We start from the raw sequence: 26644 nt of genomic DNA, 5'->3' as shown, positions 1-26644 counted from the left end.
ACTAATGAAACAGGGCCCCTGTCTGAGCCATTATCTGATATGTGGGACTGTATCAGACTATTCCGGTGACATTCCTATTATGTTGATAATCATTAGGTAGCTTTTTATAGATTCAATAAGCAGTGAATTTCTGTTAGTATCAGTGATAGTATTTATGGTGCTAAGTGTTCTTTCTCAGCTTCTGATGAACCAAGAACAAATATATTTTCAAAGTTTCCAGCTCCCATAATATTTTCTAGTACTTTATACATTCAGTGGCTCTCATGGAACGTGTCACAAACACAACTTATGGGAATTGACTGTTCACTTTAGTTGGACCTAAGCCTTCGGGGCCAGCTGACAGGATTGGATAGTGAGCAGTGGAAAGCATGGACTTTGCTGAGAAGACTGAGTTCAGATCCTGCCTGTGTCACTTTCAATGTGAATTTACTGTTTGAATTTCCTCATTTCTGTAAAATATAGCCAACATAGAGTTGGGGGTGAGGTGGGCAGGTTCTGGTTACCCATTGTGAGAGAAAAAACTACCCCTATTTTGGTACCATAAAACAACCATCTTGGAGCACCTGGGTGGCTCAGTCGGTTTGGCATCCAACTCTTGATTTCAGCCCATGTCATCATCTCAGGGTCATGGGATCATGTCCTGCGTGGGGCTCCACACTCAGCACGGAGTCTGCTTGTCTTTCTCCCTCTGCTCCTCCCCCATGCATGGGTGCTCTCTCTCTCTCTCTCAAATAAATAAAATCTTTGAAAAACAAAAGAGCCATCTTTCTGTTCCATTTCAAGATTTTGTGGATCGAGAATTTGGGAAGGGCTTGGCCAGCCACGTCTTCTGCTCTATGCGGTATAGACTGGGGTTTCTCAGCGATAGGCAGCTGGTGGCTGGGCTGGGCTGTGGATCCAAGATGACTTGGCTCCCATGCTTGATGGAATGATTGGAAGGCTGGACTCACCTGGACCCCTTACTTCTCTCTGTTTTCAGGGCCTCTTCATGTGGCTCTCCAGCACGGTTGTTGGGTGTCCTACGCAGAAGTTCAGGGCTCCGAGGGCAGAAGCAGCCAGTCATCTTCGAGGCCAGGCCCAGAACTGGCACAGCTACTCTTGGTCAGAGCAGTCACAGGCCAGCCCACATTCAAGAGTCCAAGAACTTGAGCCATTTTTGACCTGCCACTGGGGGGGTCAATTGGGATATCGGTGATTCAGGGGCACGGGTCAGCAGTTCTTTACTACTAAGACCAACTTCATTGTATTGCAAATTTCAGCCCTCACCGTGTCCATTTTATAGATGAGAAAACTGAGGCCTAGTTCACATGATTTGCCCAACCTTAGAGCTACACCTACATCTTTGCATGTGGGGCCTCCTAATAGAGGTTCCATATAAAAAGAATTTGTTCAGTATTTTGCAAGCTTAAGGGACAATGGAACACTTTTTTTTTCCCCATAAAAGTATCTATTAATAACCTGTGACACATACTTTAGGGAACTGTGACATTAAACTTTTAAATCCTCTCGCTTGCTCCCCTTGTTCTGAGGCAATGTTCTCAATCAACGCTAATTTGCTTTCTGATGTAGATTCTGTTAGTGATGCTGCTGTGAATGTTTTGATCAGGGTGACAATGGTATTTCTTACTGTAAATTAGTACATTGATATTCTAGGGAGAGTTTCATGTTTTTCTGGGGTTTTTGTCCTCTTTTTGTTTATTTGTTTGGCTGCAAGGAAATGCGTGGAATGTTTTGATAAGACATTAAAACATTGTTTAAAATGTAGGAATGGCAGAACTGAGTTTCCTTTAAACTGACTTCAAACCCCATCCTTTCAAAGAATTCATTCCTTGATGGGTCTAGGTAACTACGATTTAAATTCTCTAGGTATAAATAAAACACGAAAGTTAACGTCAGGGAGGCCCATTCAGATAGCACGTGGCCTGGAACTCCAACACCGAAGCATATTTTCGGGCCTTCTTTCAAAGAGTTATCTGTGATTTATAGCTAATGGCTTCTGCCAGCTAGGATGTTGAAGAGCACCTTCCTGGAAGGATGGTTAATGTTTGTATTCATGCCATTGTGAGTGATGTGAAAATTCCTTGAAGTTATTTGAGCTGTATTTCTATGTTATCCTGAAAATGCCTTCTCATCTCGTGGTAAGGTTTGGTTATATTCTGAGAGCAACTTCATCGCTTGCAGTAGTAGGGCCCAAGAAAATATTTTCACCAGAAGAGAAGAAACGACAAGGGAAGGCCAGGACAGAAGGGAACTACTTTGGACCTCGTACCTCTACTTTGTAACCTTGGCTGGTGTCATCCAGGTGCCAACCAGCCCTCCACCAGGGAGGGAGCATGGACAGACTGTTTCTCTTATGGTGTAATTTCTCGTTGAACACGTCTGTCCATGTAGAAAGTGAACCTTGCTTCTGGTTTTTCAGGTCTGTAAATAACCAGTATTGCAAAAAGGTGATTGGAGGGATGGTGTGGAACCCAGCCATGCGGAGATCATTATCAGCGGAACACTTAGAAACCAAGAGCCTGCCTTCTCGGTCCCCTCCCATCACTCCCAACTGGTACGTCCGCCTTTTTTTTGTTCTACCCACCCGTAAACACTTGATCTCTCTTAAAAAACTCAACTTCCTAAGTTTTCACAATATAGGTGGCCCGCAATCAAAGTTTACGTTCGCATGCTTGGCTCTTGCGGAATGAACAGTTTACTGTTTTCATGACATGCGCAAGCCTAGCTAAACATTTTCCTTAGTGTGTGATGCTGGGATGTCCTTTTTACTAAAAAGTTATTTGGTCTGAATTTGAGAACTACGGCCTACTGAAACGCCCCTCTTGGAATTAGACTACACACTGGCATATTAATGTTCTGGGGAGTCTTGTGATAAGGAAGCACACTGAGCTTTACTTTATCTGTGTTCCGTTAACATCACACAAAATAAGCTTTGGGGAAACCTAGTAAAGGGTTGCAGTGTAGGATGTGTGGTCCTCAGCTGCAGTAGCAGATACACTTGGGGAAGTAGCCTGTCTTTAAAGGAAGAAAGTGGCAGTTGGCAAAGTGGGAAGGGCAGTGTGTAGCTCCATCACCCGGACTCAGATTTGGACTCTTTTGTTAACTCACAAGTTTCTTTACCTCTCTGGTCTCAGTCTTCCCATCTGTCAAAGTGTTCAAAAAAATCACCACAAGTGATTTAACAGTGTACAAGTGCTTTGTAAGTGAAAAAAAAAAAAAAATCGGGTGGAATTTTTATTGTTGTTATATTAGAATGTTGTTCCTCAGAGACATCAGGCCAGTTTTGTGAATGGGTCTGAAATGGCCAGGCATCGTCTTGCAGGAAGGGAAACCAAGCCAGAAACATTACCCCAGCTCCACACTGGACTGGAGAGTATGGCTTTGTATTCATGTCACAAAAGATGCAGGTGGACCTGTGAATTACCAAGGAGGGGTCTCTAGGACTAAGGGAGATTCTAACAGGCACAAAACGGGGCTGCTGTGCAGGGCCGCTGGGTGAGGACTCCCCCCGCCGCCCGGGGCCAAATGCTCTAGGCAGAGATGCTGATGGTAGTTAGTGTTAGAAGTCATAGCATGACTGAGTAGATATGTTTCTTGGTTTCCCAAGATTTAGGCACTTCATCCTAGAGTGGTAAATCTATGCTGTAAAGTAGCAGCTCAATTTGTTTGAAAGCCGCTGGGGCAGCAATGCCAGGGCCCAGGAACGGAGGCTCAGGACAGCATCCAGGAGAACAGCGGGGGTTTGATGTCACCACACCCGTGGCCTGGAGCTCTTACTGCTATTTATAGGTCCCCTCCTGAGGAGTCACGAGCCTTCCTCCTCTACTCTGGACACAGTATTATTGATTACCTGGGCCCCGGGGGAATGGGAATAGTGGAGGCCCTGACAGTGTCCAGGAGAAATGGCTAAGGAAGAAGAAGCTAGAAAAACGGAGAGAAAATAGAAGAAGGCTCAGCAGCCTGGGGTCACCCACTGCAGGAGCCGATGCCCAGGGGCCACAGCAGGCGTCCAGAGAACATTGCTTCATTTGGTTCGTTCTCAGGAGCAGGTATGTACAGCTGAGGCCCAGAGAGGTGGTGTGACTTGCCTAAAGACAGGGTGGTACTGCCGTGCCCGTCTAATAGGGCATACAGGGTACATTTTTAAAAGCAAACATTTTGGGGCACGTGGGTGGCTCAGTTGGTGAAGCATCTGCCTTCGGCTCAAGTCATGATCTCAGGGTCCTGGGATTGAGCCCCGTGTCGGGCTCCCTCTCTCTCTGCTGCTCCCCCTCCTTGTGCTCTCTTGCTCTCTCTGTCAAATAAATAAAAATCTTTAAAAAAAAAAAACAAACAAACATTTCTTCTTCGATTAAGTGAAATTCACATGAAGGGATGTAGTTGAAGTAAGGTTTCGGTTTTGCCAAAAACTGTACTTTGGCTTCTAAACCCATTACTTAATACTGGTGTTCGAATGAATCCAAAGAATTGATCAGTAATCAGTACGGTCTATTATTTGGGCATTGAGAGCTTGAGTCTTCCTAGAAGAATAACTCACCCTAAATCAACACTCACAGCCTCCCAAGGGGCATAAATTAATCTCATCTGCCTGTTTTTACAGCCGAGGCTACCGTTCTGGGGGTTACAGCACAGGGGCTGAGGGTATCAAGGACTCATGGCCCTGGGTGGATTCTGGTGTAGTAATGGGTTAACCGGTTCTCAATTTACAACAGCATCAGCCAAGGCATCCTTAGGTCAGGGCACAAAGTTAGATCCCTAATGCCTGGTAAAGTTTTTAAGTGGAATCTGCTTTCAACACTTCACACTTGACCTTTCCCCCACACAGGCGAAGTCCTCGGCTCCGGCACGAAATCCGAAAGCCTCGGCACTCTTCTGCCGATAACCTTGCGAACGAGATGACCTACATTACCGAAACCGAAGATGTATTTTACACGTACAAGGGCTCCCTGTCCCCAAAAGACAGTGAATCCGAGGTTTCTCAGAACCGAAGCCTGCACCGAGAGTAAGAAACATGTTCTTTCTTTGTATCTGCTTGTTTTGGCTGTTGAGGAATTTGCTCAGGCCCAGAGATGGCCATTTAAGTCAAGGGCTGGAGCCTGCAGCCAGCTCCCTAGGCTGCTCTCTGCCGGGATAATAGCATACATCAGACTGTCCCTGCCGCCGCAGGGGGACAAGCTGTATGCCTGGGGTCTCGAGCTTGCGCTTCTTTTTGTGTATGACAAAGACCTACTCTCCACAGACATGTTAGCTGCCTTGAATCATCTCCAGTTCATGAGCAAAGCCCCGTTTAGATCAGTTCCCATTCCAGAGCTATAGATATGTTAACCTTAATAGTAGTTTTTCTCTAGATTGCCAAAGTTTTAACCACTGCAAGATTTCTAGATCGCTGGAGATAGGCTTACTTGTACCCTTCCACAGAAAGCCTTCTCAGATCTACAGTGTGCCCTCAGGGTTTTTTGGGGAGAGGGGGTTGTTTTTAATGAATCATTAGTGTAAAGCAAAAACACGCATAGACCATCTCCTGCATTTTTGTTAAATTTTTGTTGACAGTTTGCATTAAATTCTTTTATGTCCCCACTTTCCCTTTTTTAAATGTGACAAACTCCCTTCCCGTCGCAAGGCCAGGGGAAAAAACGTCTTTCCAAAAGTACTGGAGCTCTTTGATTATTCAATAAGCTGTATCGAAATCACTAGTTCCCTTCGGTCCTGATTTGGCAAAGAACTCAGAGCTCCACGTTAGGCGCGGTGCATTGGCTTCCCTTACTCCAGTTCCTGAGATAGTGCCTACTTTTCCCTGCTTTATTCATGGCTCTTATTTTTTTTTTATTTTTTTATTGTTATATAAATCACCATCATGGCTCTTATTTTTTTTCCTTAATGAATTCATAGCTCTACTCTGTACATTTTAGAGTAAGCGATCTCAAATCAAGTTTTTGAGGTGGACAGACCTAATCATAAATAAAATGACATTTTAAGCTGAAGTATGAGAGGACTGTATCAACCATTAGGAAGTCAACCGTAGGCGTTTGGTATTGATGCTGTTTAAGTGCCATACTATACCCGAAATAATAAGGAAACACAATGCCTCCCCTAATGGCACAGAATTAGCGAGAAGGCACTTTAGTTTATCTGTAAATTTTTACCACTCTAGCTGCTAGGTTTATGGCATTCAGCGCACCCTGATTGTATTCTAGACATCGCAGGTGAATTGCAAATCTGGCTTCTTCCTTATGTGTGAGGTTGCTACCTCTCTGGTGACCGCAGCAAACATGGTTTCCAGCTTATCTGTGTTCTTAACACCTCTGGTTAAATAATCCTCTGGTCACTGTTTCCTTGTGACTTGAGCTCAGATGATGCTTTTGTTGAAATGATCACTATCTCTTGCTCCAACTTGCAGCCCTGTTGAAGTGACAGTGTGGAAGGGTGTGAGTTCCTTTGTGTGACACCATGGTTTTGCAAATCTAGATAGACAAGGCAGGAATGCAGGCATGCATGACTTGAGCCAGTTTGAGTTGGCGATGGGGTGGGGTTCTGTAGCTTTGGGGAAAGGAGAAAGAGGGTTTGGGAAACGAACTGAGGGCTCTGGGGAGCTCAGTCTCACTCCCTCCATGTCAGCCCTTCCTCTTGTGGTTTGCAGTCCCATCATGGAATTGTGGACCATCCAGACTCCCGTGGTCCAGTGCCGTAGCCATTAAGCATGTGTGGCTATTCAGATTTAGGTTACTTAACATTTAAATCCCATTCCTCAGTCATCTGAGCCTCATTTCAAGTGCTCAAAAACCACATGTAGGTAGCAACTACCGCGCTGGACAGAACAGATAGATACCTTTCCATCATCACAGAAAGTGCTACTGGCAGTACTGATCGGTGCCGGGTAGAGAGAGATGGAGTCTGTCCGGTAGGGTGTGGATGTTTTCCAAGGCTGCATGCGTTGCTGAGCACAGTAGCACACCATATACACCCTTTGCTGCTCACGGAGGGAACATCAAGGCAAATTAGACAAGTGTGTGCTTTTAGGGGCCGCCAGGCCAGCCGGGCAAATAGCACATTGTCAGCTTTCAGCACTGCATCTTCTACCACTTTGGTAAAAGGAAAGAGTTTGGGGAACGGTCTGAGGGTCCTGAGAAGCACAATTACATGTCCCATGTCAGATTTTCCTGCTGTGGCCTGCCACCCACATCATGGCATCGTGCAGCAGCTAGACCCTCACACTGTCCAACACAGAAGCCACTAGCCACATAGAGCTATTTAAATTTACATTCAGGGGTGCCTGGATGGCTCAGTTGGCTAAGCAGCTCACTCGTGCTCTCAGCTCAGGTCTTGATCTCAGGGTCATGAGTTCAAGTCCTGCATTGGGCTCCACACTAGGCAGGGAATCTACTTAAAAAAAAAAAAGAATTTACACTCATTAAAATTAGATTCAAAATTCACTTCCTTAAGTCCTGTTTGATTCAAGTAATTTCAGGCCCCATGTACCCCCTATGCATGGCACATCAATTCTTTGAAACTCCTCCATGAGACCTTGTAAGATGTGTCATCCTGGGGCACTTTTTATTTTGCACCTAAATGTTCAAAGTGGCAAATAATGGTGATTCGGAGGCAGCCTTCCTTGTCGTGGCTCTGCCCATAGATGTGTCTTACGGAGTCACGTTAACGGCCGTGCGCAGCAAGTGGGGTGAGCAGGTGAAAAATGACAGGCCCTACCTCCTCAGGTGGGGGACCCCTTCCTGCTGGTAGGATACTGCCTCCCGCTGGGTCTTCAGAGGCAGCTGCCCCCCACAAGAGTCTAGGGGCCCTCCACTGCCCAAGGCAAGCAGGCAAGGTTGGTCTGTGTTTGGTGAAAAAAACCCAGGGTAGTTACTTGAGTGCGTATTTATTTGCAAGGTGTTCAAGAAATGTCTGACATATTTTATACAGCCTATTTGTGCTAAGAGGCAAAAAGAAGTATTCTGTCAGAAATCAGAAGAATAATATCACAGTCTGGAGGGTTCCTTGTAGAAAGGAGAATTCAGTGTAACGTTCGTACCCATGTAAACAAGAAGAAGAAAGAGAAAGGAAGAAAAAGAGCAGATAGACTTTGGCTCTCAACCCAGAGTGGCGCGGCTCAGGCTCTCTGAACATTCTCTTAGCGGATGAGTCACCGTCCGGGTTGTTCCGTATTTATAGCAGCACAGCCAAGTTTATGATTATAGTTATGAATCCTTGGCAGTTTGCTTTGTGCCCGAGTCCGCTGTACTCTTTCGTTACTCCCAGGGTTCTCTCAGCCCTTCCGTGCTCCTTTGCTTGCTTCAGAGCATAGGTGGAACTCTGCAGGAAAGGAAGTTTTCTTAATGGCAAAAAAAAAAAACCCACCACTCCCTACCACCGAGAAAATATGGGAGGGGAGGTTCCCTAAAGGAAAAGTGACTTTGCAGAACAGAGGCTGGTGGAAAAGCCACTTCGGCGCAATGGAGGGTTGTATTTGAAGAACTTCTTTGTTGCTGCTTTTCCACAGTTGTCCTGGTGGGTCCTCCAAGGGCATGGGGCTCTGTGTTGTGATGCCTCGATATTTGCTTGCTTCTCTCTTTAGAGCCTGCCTTGTTCCAGGGGACACGGGCGGCTGTCATTTTTTATCTCAAAACTCTGTGCAGGCGACGATGTGAATGCACTTAATGCTACGGAACTATACACTTCAGAAAAGGGTGGAATGGTACATTTTATAGTGTCTGTTTACCCACCACTACTGAATGCTTTTAAGAACTTCTGCGCATTGAGAGGGACTCTGGGAATGCCCTGTGGAGCCACACCGGCCGTGCAGGAACGCCCCCAGCCCTGCCACCCAGTCGCCCCGCCGGCGGCCGGGAGCTGTCCTGCAGTGTGGCAGCCTGACCTGGTGCTGGGCATCCCCGTTGTCCGGCCTGTGCAGGAAGCCTTGTCCTGGACGCTGGCCCAGCACGAGCCCTGCCGTCCACAGATCCCTGCCTGGAGCTCCTGGGCAGCGCAGGTAGCGTCCGTTTCTCATTCTCCCTGACATCCCCTGTTGACTCTCCTTTAAGTTACTTCCCATCCCGTCGGCCACAGGCCACCCTTCAGCCTGCTAGTCACCGTTCTCTGCACGTCAGTCCTGGACTAGAGCATGACTCTGTGTACGTCTAAGGGTCTCTGTCAGAGGAGGCCCGCCCACCATGGGGCTGCATTAGCGGTTCTGTGTTCTTCTTCCCTGCACCTGGCCTGTCCTCCACCAGGCATCTGTCCGCTTGCATGTGGATGTGTGACCGACACTTTAAACCCCAGGGACCCCGGTCCCCACTCACTGTCTTCCTGTCCCACCGGTGGCTCCCCCTCGGTCTTGGCGAGTGGGGACTGCATTTCGCTACCACCTGTTTGCACCCATTGGAAACTGGAGCCATCCTAGCCTCCTTCTCTTCCACCTTCCTCTGCGAGGTCCTCACCTCAGGAATCCTCCTCCCAGACCGCTCTCAGACTGCACCCCTGCACCATGCCACTGTGCGGCCCGCGGCCGGCCACCATCCTCAGTCATGGGGACCATCGCGATCATGCCCGTAGCCTTGGGTCTCCTCCTCACAAGCCAACAGGCTTCTCTTTGGGAAATTTGTGCCCCAGCAAGTCATGCCCCTGTGCTTTTTCAGAGTTTTATGCCTCTGCATATGCTGCTGTTTTGTCTTTTTTGTTATTAGTATTTTTCCTAGACCACCTTCTCCTTCCCTCTCAGCTACCTGTTCAGACTCCTGCTAAGTCGTCTCTCAAACTCCAGACCCAGTGCCTCAGTGAAGGCTCTCCTGGCCTCCCACTGTACCCCAGACATCTGAGCATCTCCAGTGCAACATGATGATATTCTTTATTTTTATACTTTTATGTCTTCTCTCAAACTAGACCCTGAGCTCTCTCTAGCCCCTCACACTCCCGTTTTGGCCATAGCTCAGGAACATCAGCATCTCCTGAGAGCTTGATGGAATTGTGAACCTCAGGCCCACCCCAGGCCTGCTGAATCTCAGAGTCTGCGTTTTAACAGGATCCTCAGGGGACCTAGATGAACGTGACGTTCTCAGAAGCTCTGAGCTCACCGAAGCTAAGAACTATGTAGCTAACCTTTTACCACCCCTCCCCCGCCAGCTTCCAGGTGATCGAGTGAATTCTGTGCTCTTCTAGAGTAATTCAGCCAAGCCCAGGTACTTGAGTAAGGTGGTTTTCTTCTTCATTCACTGAGCACATTGCTTGAGCTCTCACTGCGTGCCTGGCCGGGTGTTATGTGCCCTAGGATAGGAGAGAAAGAAGAAGTGGACGAAGGTCTCTCCCAATCTGAAGAAGCTCATAGACTCAAGAGAGAAATGTCACAGCAAATGGCCCCTGTTCTGTGACACCCATACAGCACACACCTCCTCACCGGGCGCCCGGTTAGAGCCGGGACGCCCTTTGTGGAGCACGACATTGCTCCCTCTAACAGGCTTGAGGGTGCAGGTCATTGTCCTTTCGTAGGGCTTACGGAAGCGTGGTATAAAAGCATCACGATGTAGAAGTCTTTCTTTCATGGGCAGTCCTGCCATTTATAATTTCTTTGGCTGAGGAATGAATTCTAATGGCTTTTGTTTTTCATACCTGTAGTCAGGGGCACTTAGAGTTCTGAAGCATCTGTTTCCTGAAGGTGAATACCCTTTGGTCTGCCTGTCAGTCTGTCCTTGCCCCTGTCTCCCCAGGGAGCTGGAGGTGGACAGGCCCTCCCTGGCTGCTCTGGATCCCAGACAGCAGTGACAGTCCCCCCCCACCGTGTCTCCCCTCCTCTGACAAGTGCCCCCTCCCTGCCCTGGGGAGAGACCTTCTTCCCAGTTACTGGCTTTGTCAGCCCACACTGGCTTCTTGCTTTGGCTCGTCCTACCCCTTTCTTCACTCCTTTCCCTAGAACCCAGGTACCTCTGGCAGCTCCCCTCGTCCCTCCTCACCCACCAGGCTCTCCCTCAGTAGCACCTCATCTCCTGCCCCAAGGAGGGAGGAAGCCCACTTGGTTTGGCATTTTGGCTCCTGGCATCCGTGTGCTGCATCCAGCTGCCATGTTCTTGTTGCTTCTCATTTGATGTCCTCCTCACCATCTGTCTGTCCATCCTCCACGCTGAGCAGAACGTTACTGCAGCCTACAGGGAACGTCTGTACATAGTTGATCAGCCAAAAAAAAAAAAAATCGTCATATGTTTAATAAATTGCTCTCTAAAAGTAACCTCTCTATCCCTACTTAGAAAATAGGATTGGGCACACAATGACTTGGAATATATTATTTTTAGCACTGTGGGCTGTGTTAGACCGTTACATTTTATACTGAAAAAGAAAAATACTTCAAAACTTTATATGATGTAAGCCACACATTCAAAATGTAGAAATTAAATATAATGAATATAAAATTAGACTTTTACTGAAATTAGTCTGTTCTCTTCTGCTCTGTCACTTTGCTTTTCTGGATTTTTTTTGTTTATATGCCCTTCACCCTTTCTGTCACTATCACCCTCCAGAGTCTCCCAAACGTTTGAAGTGTGTTTGCTATTTGCAACTTCATATTAAAGGTTCATTTCCACCCCTAGAACTGGAAATAGTGTTTCCTAAACCGGGTTTGGCTTGATTTTTGTCTGGCAACTGCCAAGCAGTTGCCCCTTCTGCCACTAGGGGGTGCTCATATAAACATGAAACTGGCCAAGTTACCCTTTTTGGGGGTAATTTTTTTAAAGCTTTAAGTAAATTAAAGATTTGTTCATCTTCACTCTGAAAACTTACCACTGGCATACAGCTTCACTTCCAAAATACCCTGTCTCTGAAATGCCTTCCCATCCATAGCACCCTTCCCTAACCCAGCAGCTCGAAAGCCATAGTGCCAAACTCTAGTCTTGCATATCGCTGTTATTTCTACACTGGTCTGTCACTGAATTTTTATATTCACATAAATTGAGATTGTGAATTATTGTGTGACTATGATACAGATTTTATATTTAGAGTAAGATCATTTGAACTTGCTAAGAAACAGAGAAGCCCCAATTTAATGAAAAATCCGCAGAAAAGGGTTTGAGATAAAAATTTAATGAGGCAGCAGCACCTGTCTTTTGTCTGTTATGTGTCACTGAATGCCTTGTCTACTCTCCTCTGTCATCTCTTAAGTCCGTTTGAGGTTAGAATGTGGCAGAGTCTGTAGAAGGTAAGGAAAACCCTATATTCTGTAGGCATTTTAAGGCATCTTTTGCTAGGCCTGTGACTCTGGAGGGGAGATAATGTGGGTGTGTGTGATGCAGAGAAGTCGAGTGTGACAGCTGAGATGGTTAATCCCTGTGGCCCTCTGTGGTGGGGCGGAGGGGGTCTTAGGAACAGACTTGGTGTGGCCCAGAGAAGAAAGAGATGCTCCAGGACCCAGGTCCATCAGATTCTGTATGTTAAGTGAGGGGAAAGCTGATCGCCCTTGGGCAAGTCACTCAGCCTCTCTGGACCATAGTTTCTTCACCTGTGAAATGGGAGTTGGACCAGAGGACTTCAGAGGTCTGTTCAGTTCTCATCGTCTGTAATTCTCTAAGACAGCACTGTCTAGTAGAACTTCCTGTGCTGATGGAAATGTTCTGGGGGCACCTGGGTGGCTCAGTTGGTTAAGCGTCTGCCTTCTGCTCAGGTCATGATCTTAGGGTCCTGGGATCAAGCCCCACATTGGGCTCCCTGCTCAGCGGGTAGTATGCTTCTCCCTCTGCCCTCCCCCCTGCTCATTCATTCTCTCTCTCTCTCTCATCAATTAGTCAATCTTAGGGCACCCAGGTGGCTCAGTCAGTTAAGCATCTGCCTTCAGTTCAGGTAATGATCTCAGGGTCCTGGGATCAAGCCCCACATCAGCTCTCTGCCCAGCAGGGAATCTGCTTCTCCCTCTGTGCTCTCTCTCTCTCTCTCTCTCTCTCTCTCTCAAATAAATAAATAAAATCTTTAATAATAATAATAAATAAATAAAATCTGAAAAAAAAAATGTTCTGTAACCATGCCATCCAAAACAGGAGCCATAAGCCTTGTGTGGCTCCTGAGCATTTTTGAGATGTGACTGATATAACCAAGGAACTTCCTGATCTTCATTTAAATGTGAATGGCCACGGGAGGGTATATATTAGAGGTGAAAAAAGTGTAATCTCATTTTAGGCAATTAATGGAGATCACAGGGAAATAATGCAAACTAGGATTAATATAAATTGTCTTGGATGTGGAACATTAGTCCCATTTGGGGGGGGTCGGTAGCCAAGAGTCCTACTGACACAGAGCTAAGAGCAGGAATGAGATGGGAGGGAAAAGCTTTTAGAAGGGATGGAGGCATGCATCTGCATGAGCTTCAGTAATTAAGCCACCAGAGTAGCTGGGCACATTTCCCTGTCACCTTCAGAGCAGCTGGGAAGGGAGCTGAGTTTTCAGCAGCTCCTGGATCCTCCCTGCCCTCCTGCCTTTTTCCCCAAAACTAAAGCTGATGATATTCAGGCCAGACAAGGGCAAGGGCGGCCCGTGGACGCCGGGTGTACCAGAGCCCTGGGATTGACCTGTAGAGCTCTCCTAAGGTTGCAGGGATTCATGACAGCCCTGGGATGCCAGGCCCTGACAGTCAGTAATGCTTGCTCTGCTAAAATGTTGATCCAGTTATTAAGATATCTCCTCCTTCCCCATAATGAAGGAGTATATCCGAGAACAATCCAGCACAAAGCTGCCTGACCCAGAAGTCATCCAGTTCTGTGTCTCCATCTTCAAATGCTCCAGGCTCCTGCTCACCAGATGGCGTCGATCAGCAGTTCTTAGAGGATTTCCACAGGGTGACCAAAGGGGGCTCCACCGAGGACTCCAGCCAGTACTACTGTGACAAGGTGGGTGGACTTGGGTCCTGTGGCAGTGGAGGGGGCAGGCGACCACCCAGGCTTCCCTGTGCCCAGGCACCTCATGGGCAATTTAAGTAATTAGGACCAAGAGAAAATATCTCCTCACCACCCACAGGAGAGAGAAGTAACATAATCATTTTTGCAACATTTTCCAGAATGATAATGGTGATGGCTATTTAGTTTTGATCCGCATCACGCCAGATGAAGATGGAAAATTTGGATTTAATCTGAAGGTATGTTGTGTGTCTTTATAAGGAAGCCATCTTTAGATGGCTTTTAAATTTCCGTTAGGAGTGTGCTGCATGCCTAAGTCTACATGAGGAAACTGACTCAGCCCTCAGAATTGGGGAGTTTTTAATGTGGCCATAGAGCTGCCTCACGCCAAGGGCCTACTCTGTGCTTGGTGCTCACTGTGCACTTCTTTATGTCACCTCATTGAGTGCTTATAATCGGTGAAGTTGGTATTTTTAAACCCGTTTCATAAATGTGTACTAAGGCTCAGAGAGGTGACACACAGTTGGCCAAGTAGCTCTACCTCCAGAAGAAGGGTTTTTGAGGGAACCCATCAGCATCACTAAAGCCGATGAGAGAGAATAGCAGCGCAAGTTCCAGGGTCGTCACCCACCTCTGCCGGCTTTGGCCCACAAGTCACATCCCATCTGTTTCTGCAAATAAAGTTTTATTGGAACGTGGCCACACCCATTCATTTTACAAGTAGTTATCGGCTACCTTCACACTGTGGTGGCAGAGTTGAGCAATTGGAACAGAGCCCCCTCTCCGATACCTAAAATATTTACCCTCGGGCACTTTACAAAGTTGCCTAACCCCTGCTCTAGAGCAGAATGAGGGCAGGTGGTCTCCGCTGCCCACTCCCCCAGCTGCCACCTCAGACCCCCCTTCCTCTACCCCAGCACCCCGCTGAGGACCTGCCCTCACAGCTTGTGACTTTTTCTACAGCTTCTCCCTCTGATGCGGAAAACTCCCTTTCCAGCAGCACTTCTAGGCTGTGCTTGTGGAGTCCTCTGGGGATGTTTGCGTTTTTAAAAAGAAGCTTGACCCTCCGAGCACATCTTTAGTTCGTGGAATGTGGGGATGGCAGTGAGAGGCTTCTGAGCAGTCGTCTGGTTATCCCACTGGACCCTACCGAGCCAGGGACCTTGTAATCCCAAAAAGATGCCAACCCTTGGGATTAGAATCGGTTAAAGTGAAGTTGGAGCCCTCCCTGTGTCAGCGGTATCTGTGTGTCTTTGTTGCTATGAGCTATTCAAGTGTTTTGTTTTTCAATTTAACATGTTTATAGGGAGGAGTGGATCAAAAGATGCCTCTTGTGGTATCAAGGATAAACCCAGAGTCACCTGTAAGTGAACACATTTCGTTCTCTCCTACGTTCGTTTTCTGTTAAATCTAACATTTCTATTTCTGTGTGCTGTTTCTTTACCAGCAACAAAGAGCGTGTGTCAATGCATGCGTATAAATGGAAAGAGAGAATGGAATCCATGTTTTTTCCAGAATTTTGCTGGTCCATGTAGCACCAGCATCACCTGAGAACTCATTAGAAATGTGGAATCTCAAGCCCCACCTGACCTCCTAGACCAGAATTTGCACTTTTAACAAGATTTCTGGGTGATTCATGTGCACATTAAAATTTAGAAGTACTTTCAAGAAAAGGAAACTGAGGCACAGAGTATGTTTCTCTGCTCACTCTGTGCACATAAACCCACCATCCCACCACCAGCACCCTGCCCTCTGCCCTCTGTCTAGCCTCCTCAGGAGAGGGTTTGCTTTTCTAGAGCAGTAAGCAGCAAAGAGTCACTATGTCTCCTAAGAAGGAACCAGGTTGGGAGTTTTACTTGTAAGTGGTCCTCAAGCATGTAGTTTACTTTTTCTTACTGCTTATGGCCTCTTCAAATTAAGAGGCTTCTGTTCCTGCACTGTTCAGTGCATTGCTTCCCTCCATGCTGGTTTCTGCCGTTGGTCTTATGCTGACAGAGGCTTTCTCTGTTGCAAGATAGACAAACACGTTTGGCTGACAAATCATTTTCTAACAGCACATCGAGAAAACAAAAGCTCAGAAGCCTCACAGTTACTACATTACAGTAATAAGTGAAGATTGGCTATCATAGAGGAATGGCTTCAGTAAGTTTCGTAGCTTTATTCTGAAATGCTGCGTGACTCACATCATGACCATTTACAATCCCACAACCCACAACCATGTCAGCATAGCAGCGGATAGAAAAATAATGGCATGGTCACACCCGAGGGAGAAGAGAACTCAAACATGGTCTCAAGTGTCTGGACTCCAAGAGCATCCATGTCCTGCCCTTGAGGATTGTGTTATGGTAACCGAAGAAACTCGCTTTTCCTCTCTACCCAGGCAGACACCTGCATTCCTAAGCTGAATGAAGGGGATCAAATTGTGTTAATCAATGGCCGGGATATCTCAGAACACACTCATGACCAAGTGGTGATGTTCATCAAAGCCAGCCGGGAGTCCCACACGCGGGAGCTGGCCCTGGTGATCAGGAGAAAAGGTAACAGCCACCGCAGGGGAGGAGCCTTAGCGAGGTGGGGCCCTATCTCGCCCGTTCCATGGTTTTGAAAATGTTGAGCCTGTAGCCAACATTGGACAATCAAGAACTTGCGCTTCACAACCAAGATGTGGAACTTCTCACTTGCAAAATGTGAAGATCTGCCCACGCAGGGCCCAGCCCCTGGTGGCCAGCCCTCTGGAGGTAGGCAGCACTCACCCACCCCCTTTACACGGGACATGAGCCCTGATCCCTCCCAGGCTGGCTCCCCCTGCATCATGCCCCTCTCTCAGCTGCCTGGCCCTGCAGACGTTTGTGTTTTCAGCCCCTTCACGAAGGATCGGGTTCTGTTGAAGTCAGTAGAGCAGAGCATCCGGGGTGATCCTACCTCCACCACTACTGGGTTGAGGGACCTCGAGCAAGTTTCTTGCCCAGTTCGTGCTTCAGTTCCCTCTGATGTAGGGTAAGGGTACAGTAACCACTCCGTCACGGGGTTCTTGTGAAGACGGACTGATGCTTAGACTTGGAAGGCACCTAGAATGCTTCCTGATACCAGGCAGGCGTTTGAAGGATGGCTTCTTTTAAATACCATGACTTGTGTTGTTGTGGTGGTGGTTGTAAAACAAGCCAAGTCCTTGAATCCTTCTGCCCAGGTTTAAAATACTGAAGGGAGATGAAGTGTGTGATTTGAGGCCCGGCTGCGCAACCTGTGTTCTGGCTGCACAGGTGTCTGTATGCCCAGTCCCCAGACCCCTGTGCCTGCTTTCCCTCTGTACCCGTACATCTCTGAGCCCAGAGCTGGCTGCGAGTGTGAGGCCTTGCCCCATCTCTCCAGATCCCTACCGACACCCCCGCCCCCGCCCCGCCAACCACCGACGCCACGCCCAGCCAGGCCGGTGTTCAGTGTTTAGGGGCCATAGTTGCTGATGTCGAGCAGCACCAGGCAAAGGGTCCTGTGCTGTGCCTATGGCTTTACGTAACCCTCTTAGATCAGTACTTAGGTCAGTACGAGGGAAGGGATGAGGAAACCAAGTCACAGACTGGCTAATGATGGGAAACGAATCCAGTGATGGGGAGTAGGCCTCCTCACAGGATGCACCCCGGGGCATGCGGACCATCCTGGTGGGGGGGGCGGTGCGGACTAGAGTCCTCAGGCCAGGCGGGGGGAGGGGAGTCCTCCACCAGCCCGTGGCAGGGGCTGGCGCTGGTCTGAGAGGGAAAAATGGTTGCTTGTAAACTATTAGAGCTAAAAGGGCAGGGCCACAGGCTGTCTAGAACTAATGATAAGGAGTTTGTTTTTTAAATAAACATTTAAGTAAAAATGAATTGACTGAATGAAAAATAAGTAAACAGCATAGGGAGTAGCAGACATAACAGAAATCATATCCTTACAAAACAACAGAAGCAGTGTGCTTCCAGGGTCTGTGGAAAGAATGTGGTCTTTTGGATCAGAGATATGTAGACTGGACTCCTGTCTGTGCCCCCCCCCACCCCCTGATAGTCTGGGTCACTTTGGACACTTTAGACAACTTCTTCACCCTGATAGTCCATTTCCTCAACTGTAAAATGGGGACAATGGCAGCTACTTCAACATTCAGTTCAGCTATGTGGGAAAATGCCGTGGTTATTTTCCTTCTTCTTTCTTGTCGTCTTGAAGGCAGTAGGGAGCCATTGAAGGCTTTTGAGTAAGAGTGACTTCCCTTCCTAGGTGAAAAGGGAAAATTGAGAGATGATGCCAAAGTTTCCAGTTTGGGAGATCGGAGAAGAAAGTGGCAGTGGACAGAAAGAGGCACATGAGACTGGGGAGGAAGTTAGTATAGGGCAGGGATGGGGGAGATCCCAGGTTTGCCTTTACCCAGAGGAGTCTGATGGGAAGGGAGAATCTGTACTGACGAGGTAGGACTGAACCCAGAGGAGGTGTTAGGACTTGATACATTTACTTGGGAACCTCCCACCTAAAGATGGCCTTGAGGGAGAGGCTGACTGGGCTCTGTGGGATAAAGCGGTCATAAAGTGCCCATGAAAAATACTTGTTTTAAGGAAGCAAATGAAAGGGACCTGAGAAAGAAATAGAGGAGGGGAGACAGTTGGGTGGAAGAATAACCAGGTCAGAGAGAACAAAGGTGGAGGAAGTAAGGTTTCTTTAAAAACATTCTTTTCCTTTCTCCCACCTTTGTCAAAAGGCTCTGAGTACAAAACACCATCATTTAAAACTAACCAGAAAGATTAGTATGTCATTTTGTATAATTAGCACTTACTGAATCATTCAAGAAGTAGTGTCTTTGGTGAAAGTGATTACCATAAGCTTAATCGTTTAATAAGCTGTTTTATACCATCTGCATTCAGGTGCCATAAGTGTGTGTGTATATATATACATTTTTTTTTTTTTTGAGGAAACAGATCTACCAGAATGTTCCTACCCCTGCCAGACACACTCTTTCTTGTTCACTACAGCTGTGCACTCATTTGCTGACATCAAATCTGAAGATGAACTGAACCAGCTTTTCCCAGAGGCCATTTTCCCCATTTGTCCGGAGGGTGGGGACACCTTGGAGGGATCCATGGAACAGCTAAAGAAGGGCCTTGAAAGCGGGACAGTACTGATCCAGTTCGAGGTAAGAGACCTCGAGGGCCAAGTCCTGCGCCCATGGGGAGGCCACAGCAGCCTCAGTGGGCTGCTCAGTTGCTGCTGCATGACCCAAGTCACCAGGCAGCCCGTGCTCATCGTGGGAACACAGTGGGGGCTCAGAGCCTAGGGCAGCAGAGCAGGCCTGGAAGGCTGGGGATGGGGCCACAGCCTGGTGCTGAACTCTGCCTCACCCTCTTATCTAGTAATGCTCGGTAGTCATGGAGAAACATGTCAGAAATCGAGGAGGAGGGACTCTGAGCATATTTAGCTGCCAACACAAAAGCTCAAAACGCTCAGCAGTAGAAGGTGCTGGAGAAACAGTGTGGGTGAGCCCCAGAGGATGGTGGAGGAGCCTGTCCCTGACCCCACCAGACATGCTCTGTAGTTTAGAGCAGGTTGCGTCATCCCATGAGGGCAGAGCGGCTGGCCTGCCCAGGTCCCCCAGAGCCGTGTGACTAGGAGTAGAATCCAGAGTCAGACCTTGTCTTCCTTCCCCAGGAGGGGCCTCTAATCACAGAACTGAGACTGTGACAGAGGCACACACAGGGCCCTCGCAGAACAAAGCGGGAACAAAGGAGATTTGGTCTTTAAGTCCACTGTATTGATCACTAACAGAGTGAACAGAGTGAACAGATAAACACAGTGTGTTTATCTTCCAAATTTTTTAAAGGTAGAAGTGTAGTTCATACAATAAAAGATAACAGAAGAGCACAAAGAAGCCTAACATAGACAGTTAAAATAGATCATGATTAATGACAGCATACACAGTCTGGATTCATAAATTAGGAAAGAGTCCAGATCTGAATCAAAAGCATAAGTCAGCAGTGCCGTTTTTTATTGGAAAGCTATAGAAAGGGAAAAGTCACAGAAACAAAACTAAGAAGTTGGTCAAATGCACGTGGTCACATACTGATTCAGAAAAGCATGAGTGATGTGCATATCAAACAGGAAACACTATAAAGCAAAGAATCTTAAGTGAAAAAAAGGTTTATAATGGCATAAGGAATGGAATGTAAATAATATATGTTATTAGAGCAATGTGTATCTGAACAATAGTAGAAAGTATAAAAACCCGTAAGTAAAAGGTGAAGATAACTAACCCCATCCTGAAAAATAACTTCATATCTTGTGGAAATAAAATCAGGGTAAGGGGGGAGGAATAATTTAATTAATTGGCAGAATTGATGGACATATACTGAGTATCTACAAAGAGAAATAGCCCTTTTTTCCCAGTGTCCTGCAGGAGGCTATGTTGACAAGATTTTGAAGGAAGAAAATGTAGAGGTTATGTTCTCTGGCCTTGCATTGCAAAAAAGTTCAAAATTGAAATATACATTTTAAACACTGTAAAGCTCAACATTTTTAAACACTCTCCCAAGTAACTGAAACAAGGAGAAGGTAAAAGCCAGTTACAGAATATGAATAAATGTTTGGCATTGGAGGGCATGGGAAAGGTGGGGAGGCACTATGGAGATGCCTGTCCAGCGAGTGTGTATTGGGTATTTACCATGTGCCAAACACTGCGTGAGGAACATAATGAGGGAAAGAGAGGATTTCCGGCCCCAAGCAGCTAACAGTCTAATATTGGTATATTTGGAGGATGTATCCTAAGTCCCAGAAACAGCTAAAGACCAAGGTAGGGGGGCGCCTGGGTGGCTCAGTCAGTTAAGCATCTGCCTTCGGCTCAGGTCGTGATCCCAGGGTCCTGGGATCAAGCCCCACATCGGGCCCCGCATCGGGCTCCCTGCTCAGCAAGGAGTCTGCTTCTCCCTCTCCTTCTGCCTGCCGCTCTGCCTACTTGTGCTCACTCTCTCTCTCTATCAAATAAAGAAATAAAATCTTTAAAAAAAAAAAAAAAAGACCAAGGTAGGGCAAGATTTCCTTACGTAGTAGATGTATGTTTTCCTCCATAGGAAATGGAGGTGCGGGGGTTCCAGGTCGTCTGAGGTAAGATGTGTTAAGGAGATGGATGGGATTAAGTGTGGATGGAAGGTCATTCCAGCAAGGTCACAGCCTGAATGCAGGCTAAGCTCCTCAGGTGTCAGGTGGCGCAGGGAAGCACGCCTACCTGGGTTGAGCAATGCCAGGAGTCCTGGGAGAGGCTCCAGGTGCTGGGAGTCCTTCCATCGCACACCATCCTTGATTGGATTGTCCACAGGGAGGCACTGTGGGCTCTCAAAGAGGGAAAAAGCTTGACTGTGGTCTTACACAGTGCTCCAGAAAACCCCCTCCACTCAGCTGGCCCCACTTTGGTTTCACATGTGGGAATCCCACATAAGATTTTCCTCGAACACTGTTCACTGAACTTCATTGAGAAGTTTAAAAATACCTGAGAGAGGAGTACCCACCATCCCCTGTGGTTTTGAGTAGCATCTCTCAAAGGGTGACCCACGGACCACCTGTATGGCTATCACCTGAGGAGCCTGTGAAACGGGGCCCAGCCCCCAGCTGCTGGATGAGCCACGCTGGGATAGGTCCTGGCTGTTGGTCCTCCTCACAAGATGGGCAGGAGGTTCTGATGCCCAGGCTGATCCAGGGGGCCGCAGAGTGGGGATGGTACCACCGCTGCCTGTGCGAAGTCTCGTCTTTAGAGCTTAGAGTCGGACCACAGCATAAGGAATGGAGAACATAGAAATGTTAGGTTAGGGTTAAATTTTAGTATGTGCACATTTCATTTAGTCTATATGTTTCCTAGGGATCGAGTAGGAAAACTCTCTTTTTGCCTACTATCGCTTGCAGCAGAGTTAACACCAGAGCCGCTCTGTGCTGGAGCTGGTGGGGTACATGGAGCCCTGCTGCCTCAGTCTCCCCACACGGCCCCCCAAGGAGCCCTAGAGCGTGGAACGTAATGTAACGACCCCTCTTACAGAAGCGGGAAGACGCCTTCCCCAGCTGCTAGAGGGGAGCAATGCTCAAGGAAGCCAGATCAAACTGGAAACTACGACAAAGGGAAACCCTGAATTGAGCACTTAGTATGTGCCAAGTGTTTTATGGGCATAACCTCACAGAACTGCTATCCCCACTGTATAGATGGAGGAGCAGAGTCTCAGAGAGCTTGTTGCACAAGTAAATGGTTCTGCCCGATTAGAACCAGACAGGCTAACTCAGGAGCTTGTTCTCTTTTGGAAACAACAAAGTGCTGTTTATGTGGGGGAGTTGTTATTAGAATAGTACAGCATCAGAGCTAGAAAAAATCTGAGAAGCAGTCTCACCACACAGAGCCAGACTTTAAATCCTGACTCTGCCACTTGCTTCTTATGTGACCTCAGGCAGCATGTCCGTTTCACCTCTCTGTACCCTCTACTTACCCATCTATAAATTGGGTATGTCATGGGTCGGTTGTAAGGCTTAGATGAGATACTCAGTGTGTTATTTAGCACATGGTAAGAATGCCATAAAGAGTAACAACTATAATTATTTATAAAAAAAAAAAAAAAAGGCTCAATCTCCATACAAGAAGTGGTCATGTCTGCTGGGTTTGGAACCCTGGGCTGTCTGACTCCAGAATCTTGGCTGTTCTGATTTTCCACCTGCTCCCCCCACCTCCCCTGGTGGCATTAGCAGATGGCAGTGTATCTGATGGGGGCTGTGCTCTGGACAAGAGCAGAAAGAGGGGGCTGGTCCCTAGCAGGTGCCCATGCCACCCACTCCACAATGCCAAGGGCCTGCCCTGGGGTAGCAGGGCCATGGATAGAATCCCCCCTGTGATGGCTAGCTGGTTTTCAGCAAAGCTTGTTTTAAAGCGTTTTTGCATTAGGGGAATTCCCCGTCCCTCCCGTGGCTTTTGGTAAACAATTACTAATGTGTTCCAGAAAGCATTTGGTCCCAGCTGTAATAAAACCATGCTTAATAATTATTAGCATTTCTGTAGCATTTTGGAATCTGCTAAGTATGTTTCCCATATGTTGTCTCTGTTGATTCTCACAACTTTAGGATGGTGCCTTTCTAGATGGAGAAAACGAGGCTGGGGGTTGGGAACTTGCCTCATGTTAAATAGCTGGTCAGATAGAGGTAGGATTAGAATCTGTGTGAAGGTCTAGGCAGTGTCAGAACTCACCATTGCCGGGTGCCCCCCAGCTCCTCACCCAGCCTCCAATCTGAGCCCTTCCCTCCCGGAGCTATACCGCATGAGCTACCCAGTGTGAGCTGTTTGGCATCAAACTGCCTGAATACTCTACCTGGTTCAGCCAAGGTTGGGCGTCACTCTGTCGCACGTCAAGGAGAAGATTTGGGGTTTGCATGGCTCCAAGTCTTAACATCTCCAGGATGCTCTTTTGTTAAGGAACTCATTAAGTCTGCCCCAGGTTCATTCCTTCCTGAAGGAAACCTGTGGCTCATTTCATACTTTCCCTGAGTTGACCTTTCTGTTTAAGCAAGGGAAGGTGTGTCCTTTGAGAACCAGCTTTCCTGGCAAAGGACCTTTGTGCCTGTCTCCATCCAGTGACCGGATGGCTTGCAACTTCTCTGCCTCCTTGTCCAGTGAAGACTTCTGCAGAGACTTTTAGAGTGAGGTTGATAGGAAATGAACCTCTCTCCTCCTCCCTCTCTGCACGGATATGAGCCGGGGCTACAGGGCTCCGCCAGAGACCACGTCCAGCTCAGAAACCCTCACACATCCCCCTTCAGCATCTTCCTCCTTTACAAAACCAGAAGCCCGTCTTTTTCTCTCTTTTGACCGATTTTCCCTGAAGTCCCTCCTATATCACCCTTATAGGAAACATCCATTAGTGTCAAAACAAGTGACTCACTGGCTCCTGGGATGACTATAAAAGTTGATCTGGAAGGACTAAGATAGCCGAAGGCTTAATGAGAGGTTTGAAGTGACACACGTAGAAATTAGTGAAGGCAATTATACCTTCGAGATGAGAGTGCATACCTTAAAAAAAAAAAAACCCATTTAAGAATTTTTCCAGATTTTTTTTTCCTTTAAGGAAAACGTTCTGTAATGTGCAGAATACTGGGAGCAAGTGTGAGGGCTTTACATTTCAGATTCCAGAAGCCCATTTTAAAGAGGGTGCCACCCCAACTCATTATCATGTATTTACCTGTGAAAGGGACTTGAAGGAATACTTGATCCCAGCAGTGGGATCTGCTTCAAGTAGCACTTTTGAAGGTCCCCAAATTACCAGCAATAGTGTTAGTTTGTTTCAGCACACCTTTATGGGAATGTAGGGGGAGGCTCCAGGGTGCCTCCAGGCAGTGTCCCTTGCCCTCTGGCTGGGACAGAGACAAGGGAAAGTGGGAGTTCCCAGTGTAGACAAACTGCCCCTGAGTAGTGAATTATGTCTACAAAGTACTACTAGGGAAACAGCCTCTCAAGGTCTTCATGAAAAAGGAGTTACCCTTAGCTTAATTGTATGGTTCCATGACTCCACTTGTCATGCTTTACTCAGTGGTCTGCACCCTCTGTTCAAAGCTACAGACCCCTCTATTCCTTCACTCTACATGTTTTGATTAAACGCATACTGTGGGCCAGGTACAGTGCTGGCCTAGGGCTTATGGTGATGAACAAAAGCAAACAAGATGCCTGCCTTCATGAAGATCACCGTTGGGTGCTTGATACAGGAAGTAGGACGTAAGCAGCTGTTTAAAAAAAAAAATCATTGCCTGCAGTAGATCCTAGTCATTGCTGAGGGAGTGAAAGGGAGTCTTTCTACTGTTTGATCTCTCCTTGCCCATTGCCCCTTCAACTCCTCCTCCCTTTTCTTTTTCCTCCCTGTCTTTTCCCTTTTTCTCTCTACCGCTTTCCCCCACCTTGGGTTCTCAGCCTTCGAGAATTCTCCCTTTCTCTGGTCGTAGAGTTGATGGGATGTTCGATTCCCCTGTGCGAGGCCTTGCCCGCCTCCACTGGTCGAGCCTGGGGGGTGTCAGAAGCCTTCGTCTGAGGCTGGTGACCAGATTTCACACCTTGGCTTGGGCCAGTAGTCTGAGGAGATCAGAGTCCTCTCCTGATGCCCTCTCTCTAACATTAGAGGACTTTTTCGAAGAAGAAATGTTTAGACTGGAAAACCACATCATGTTACCCATGCCAGCGGTCCTGCGTTGGAGAGGTCTAGCTTCCACTGTTCAGCTTTCTGTCTTTGGAAGCCAGAGCCAGTGATATTGGCGCTAATTTAAATATGGTTGTTCCATAACAACCCATTCTCAGCTGATCTTTTTATAATTTACCCTTAGTTTCACAGCTTCTTAGGACTACAGTCTAATAAGATGAGAACAAAGCACTTTAGGATTTAAAAATTAATAGGTTTTTTTTTAAGATTTTATTTATTTATTTAACAGAGAGACACAGCGAGAGAGGGAACACAAGCAGGGAGAGTGGGAGAGGGAGAAGCAGGCTTCCCGCGGAGCAGGGACCCCGATGCGGGGCTCGATCCCAGGACCCTGGGATCATGACCTGAGCCGAAAGCAGATGCTTAATGACTGAGACACCCAGGCGCCCCCAAAATTAATAGTTTTTAATAAAACTGTTACAACTTCTAACCCACTGCCCCTGGGACTCCCTCGCCAGGCTCCTGGTTGCTCTCGTTTTAGGGCAGAATTGTGACTGGGAGCTCTTGCTCGCCTCGCACACCTTTAGCCTGGGATTAACCCAAGCCAAGTGTTCTTTTACAATGAGTAGTTCTTGAAAGAGGCTTGTCTGAATTCTGGCTGATGGTCTTTAATTCCTTTCCCACCATCCCTGACCCTTCTGGAAAGATATACCTGGGTTTCCAACACCTCACTCTCCACCCTGGAGCCCCCCCTTCTCAGAGTAGTGTTTTCATAGCCTGCTGAGCAGCTCACAGGGTCTGGAGAAAAAGTCAATAAATTAAAGGAAGTTGAAAACCAACTCTTAACACCTTCACAAGCTAAGTGGATGACTAGGACTTGAAGCAGTTCAGCAGAAATAGGGCTCAGTGTTCACCTTGGCAAGGCAGACATGATATGAGCTTGTCCTACTTTCTGAAGGCCCCCAAAATCATCTTCCTGTTCACCCAGCTTTTTGTTGAATTTTGAATGTATAGATCTATTCTAGTTTTTTTTTCTCATTCAGTCATTTGCAAATTTTTTTTTACAATTTTTTTTTTTTTTTACGATTTTATTTATTTGACAGAGAGAGACACAGCGAGAGAGGGAACACAAGCAGGGGGAGTGGGAGAGGGAGAAGCAGGCTTCCCGCAGAGCAGGGAGCCCCATGTGGGACTCGATCCCAGGACCCCGGGATCATGACCTGAGCTGAAGGCAGACGCTTAACGTCTGAGCCACCCAGGCGCCCCTCTCATTCAGTCATTTGAATTTAAGAAATAATTTGGCTGAGGCTCCTGGGTGGCTCAGTCGGTTAGGCATCCAACTCTTGGTTTCGGCTCAGGTCATGCTCTCAGGGTAATAGGATTGAGCCAGTGTCCAGCTCCATGCTCAGCAGGGAGTCTGCTTGGGATTCTCCCTGACCGCTCACGCTCACATGCTCTCTCTCTCTCTCTCTCAAATAAATAAATCTTAAAAAAAAAGAAAGAATTTGGCTGGAGGGGAGGTGGGCAAGGGGTGGGGTAAATGGGTGATGGGCATTGAAGAAGGGACTTGTGATGAGCACTGGGTATTATATGTAATTGATGAATCACTAAATTCTACACCTGAAACCAATATTG

At 47.3% G+C, this 26644-nt stretch overlaps 1 protein-coding gene across 2 annotated transcripts in view; it reads left to right on the top strand.

The window, feature by feature from the left end:
- Positions 1–26644, top strand: part of PTPN3 (protein tyrosine phosphatase non-receptor type 3) — a 104209-nt gene that overhangs the window by 59835 nt on the left and 17730 nt on the right. The window contains exons 13-19 of one of the 2 annotated variants that reach the window (XM_088018730.1): positions 2420–2554; positions 4826–5002; positions 13664–13850; positions 14018–14095; positions 15163–15219; positions 16237–16393; positions 18845–19005. In XM_088018730.1, the coding sequence (XP_087874856.1) occupies positions 2420–2554; positions 4826–5002; positions 13664–13850; positions 14018–14095; positions 15163–15219; positions 16237–16393; positions 18845–19005 (952 nt within the window). The remainder of the gene's footprint in view (positions 1–2419; positions 2555–4825; positions 5003–13663; positions 13851–14017; positions 14096–15162; positions 15220–16236; positions 16394–18844; positions 19006–26644) is intronic. The other variant, XM_028108769.2, reaches the window with a different exon arrangement.

This window comes from Eumetopias jubatus, unplaced genomic scaffold (genome assembly GCF_037043125.1).
Source record: "Eumetopias jubatus isolate StellerSeaLion01/CBP00866 unplaced genomic scaffold, mEumJub1_p1.0 scaffold_15, whole genome shotgun sequence".
NCBI lineage: Eukaryota > Metazoa > Chordata > Mammalia > Carnivora > Otariidae > Eumetopias > Eumetopias jubatus.
This window is presented reverse-complemented; position numbering and strand designations above follow the sequence as displayed.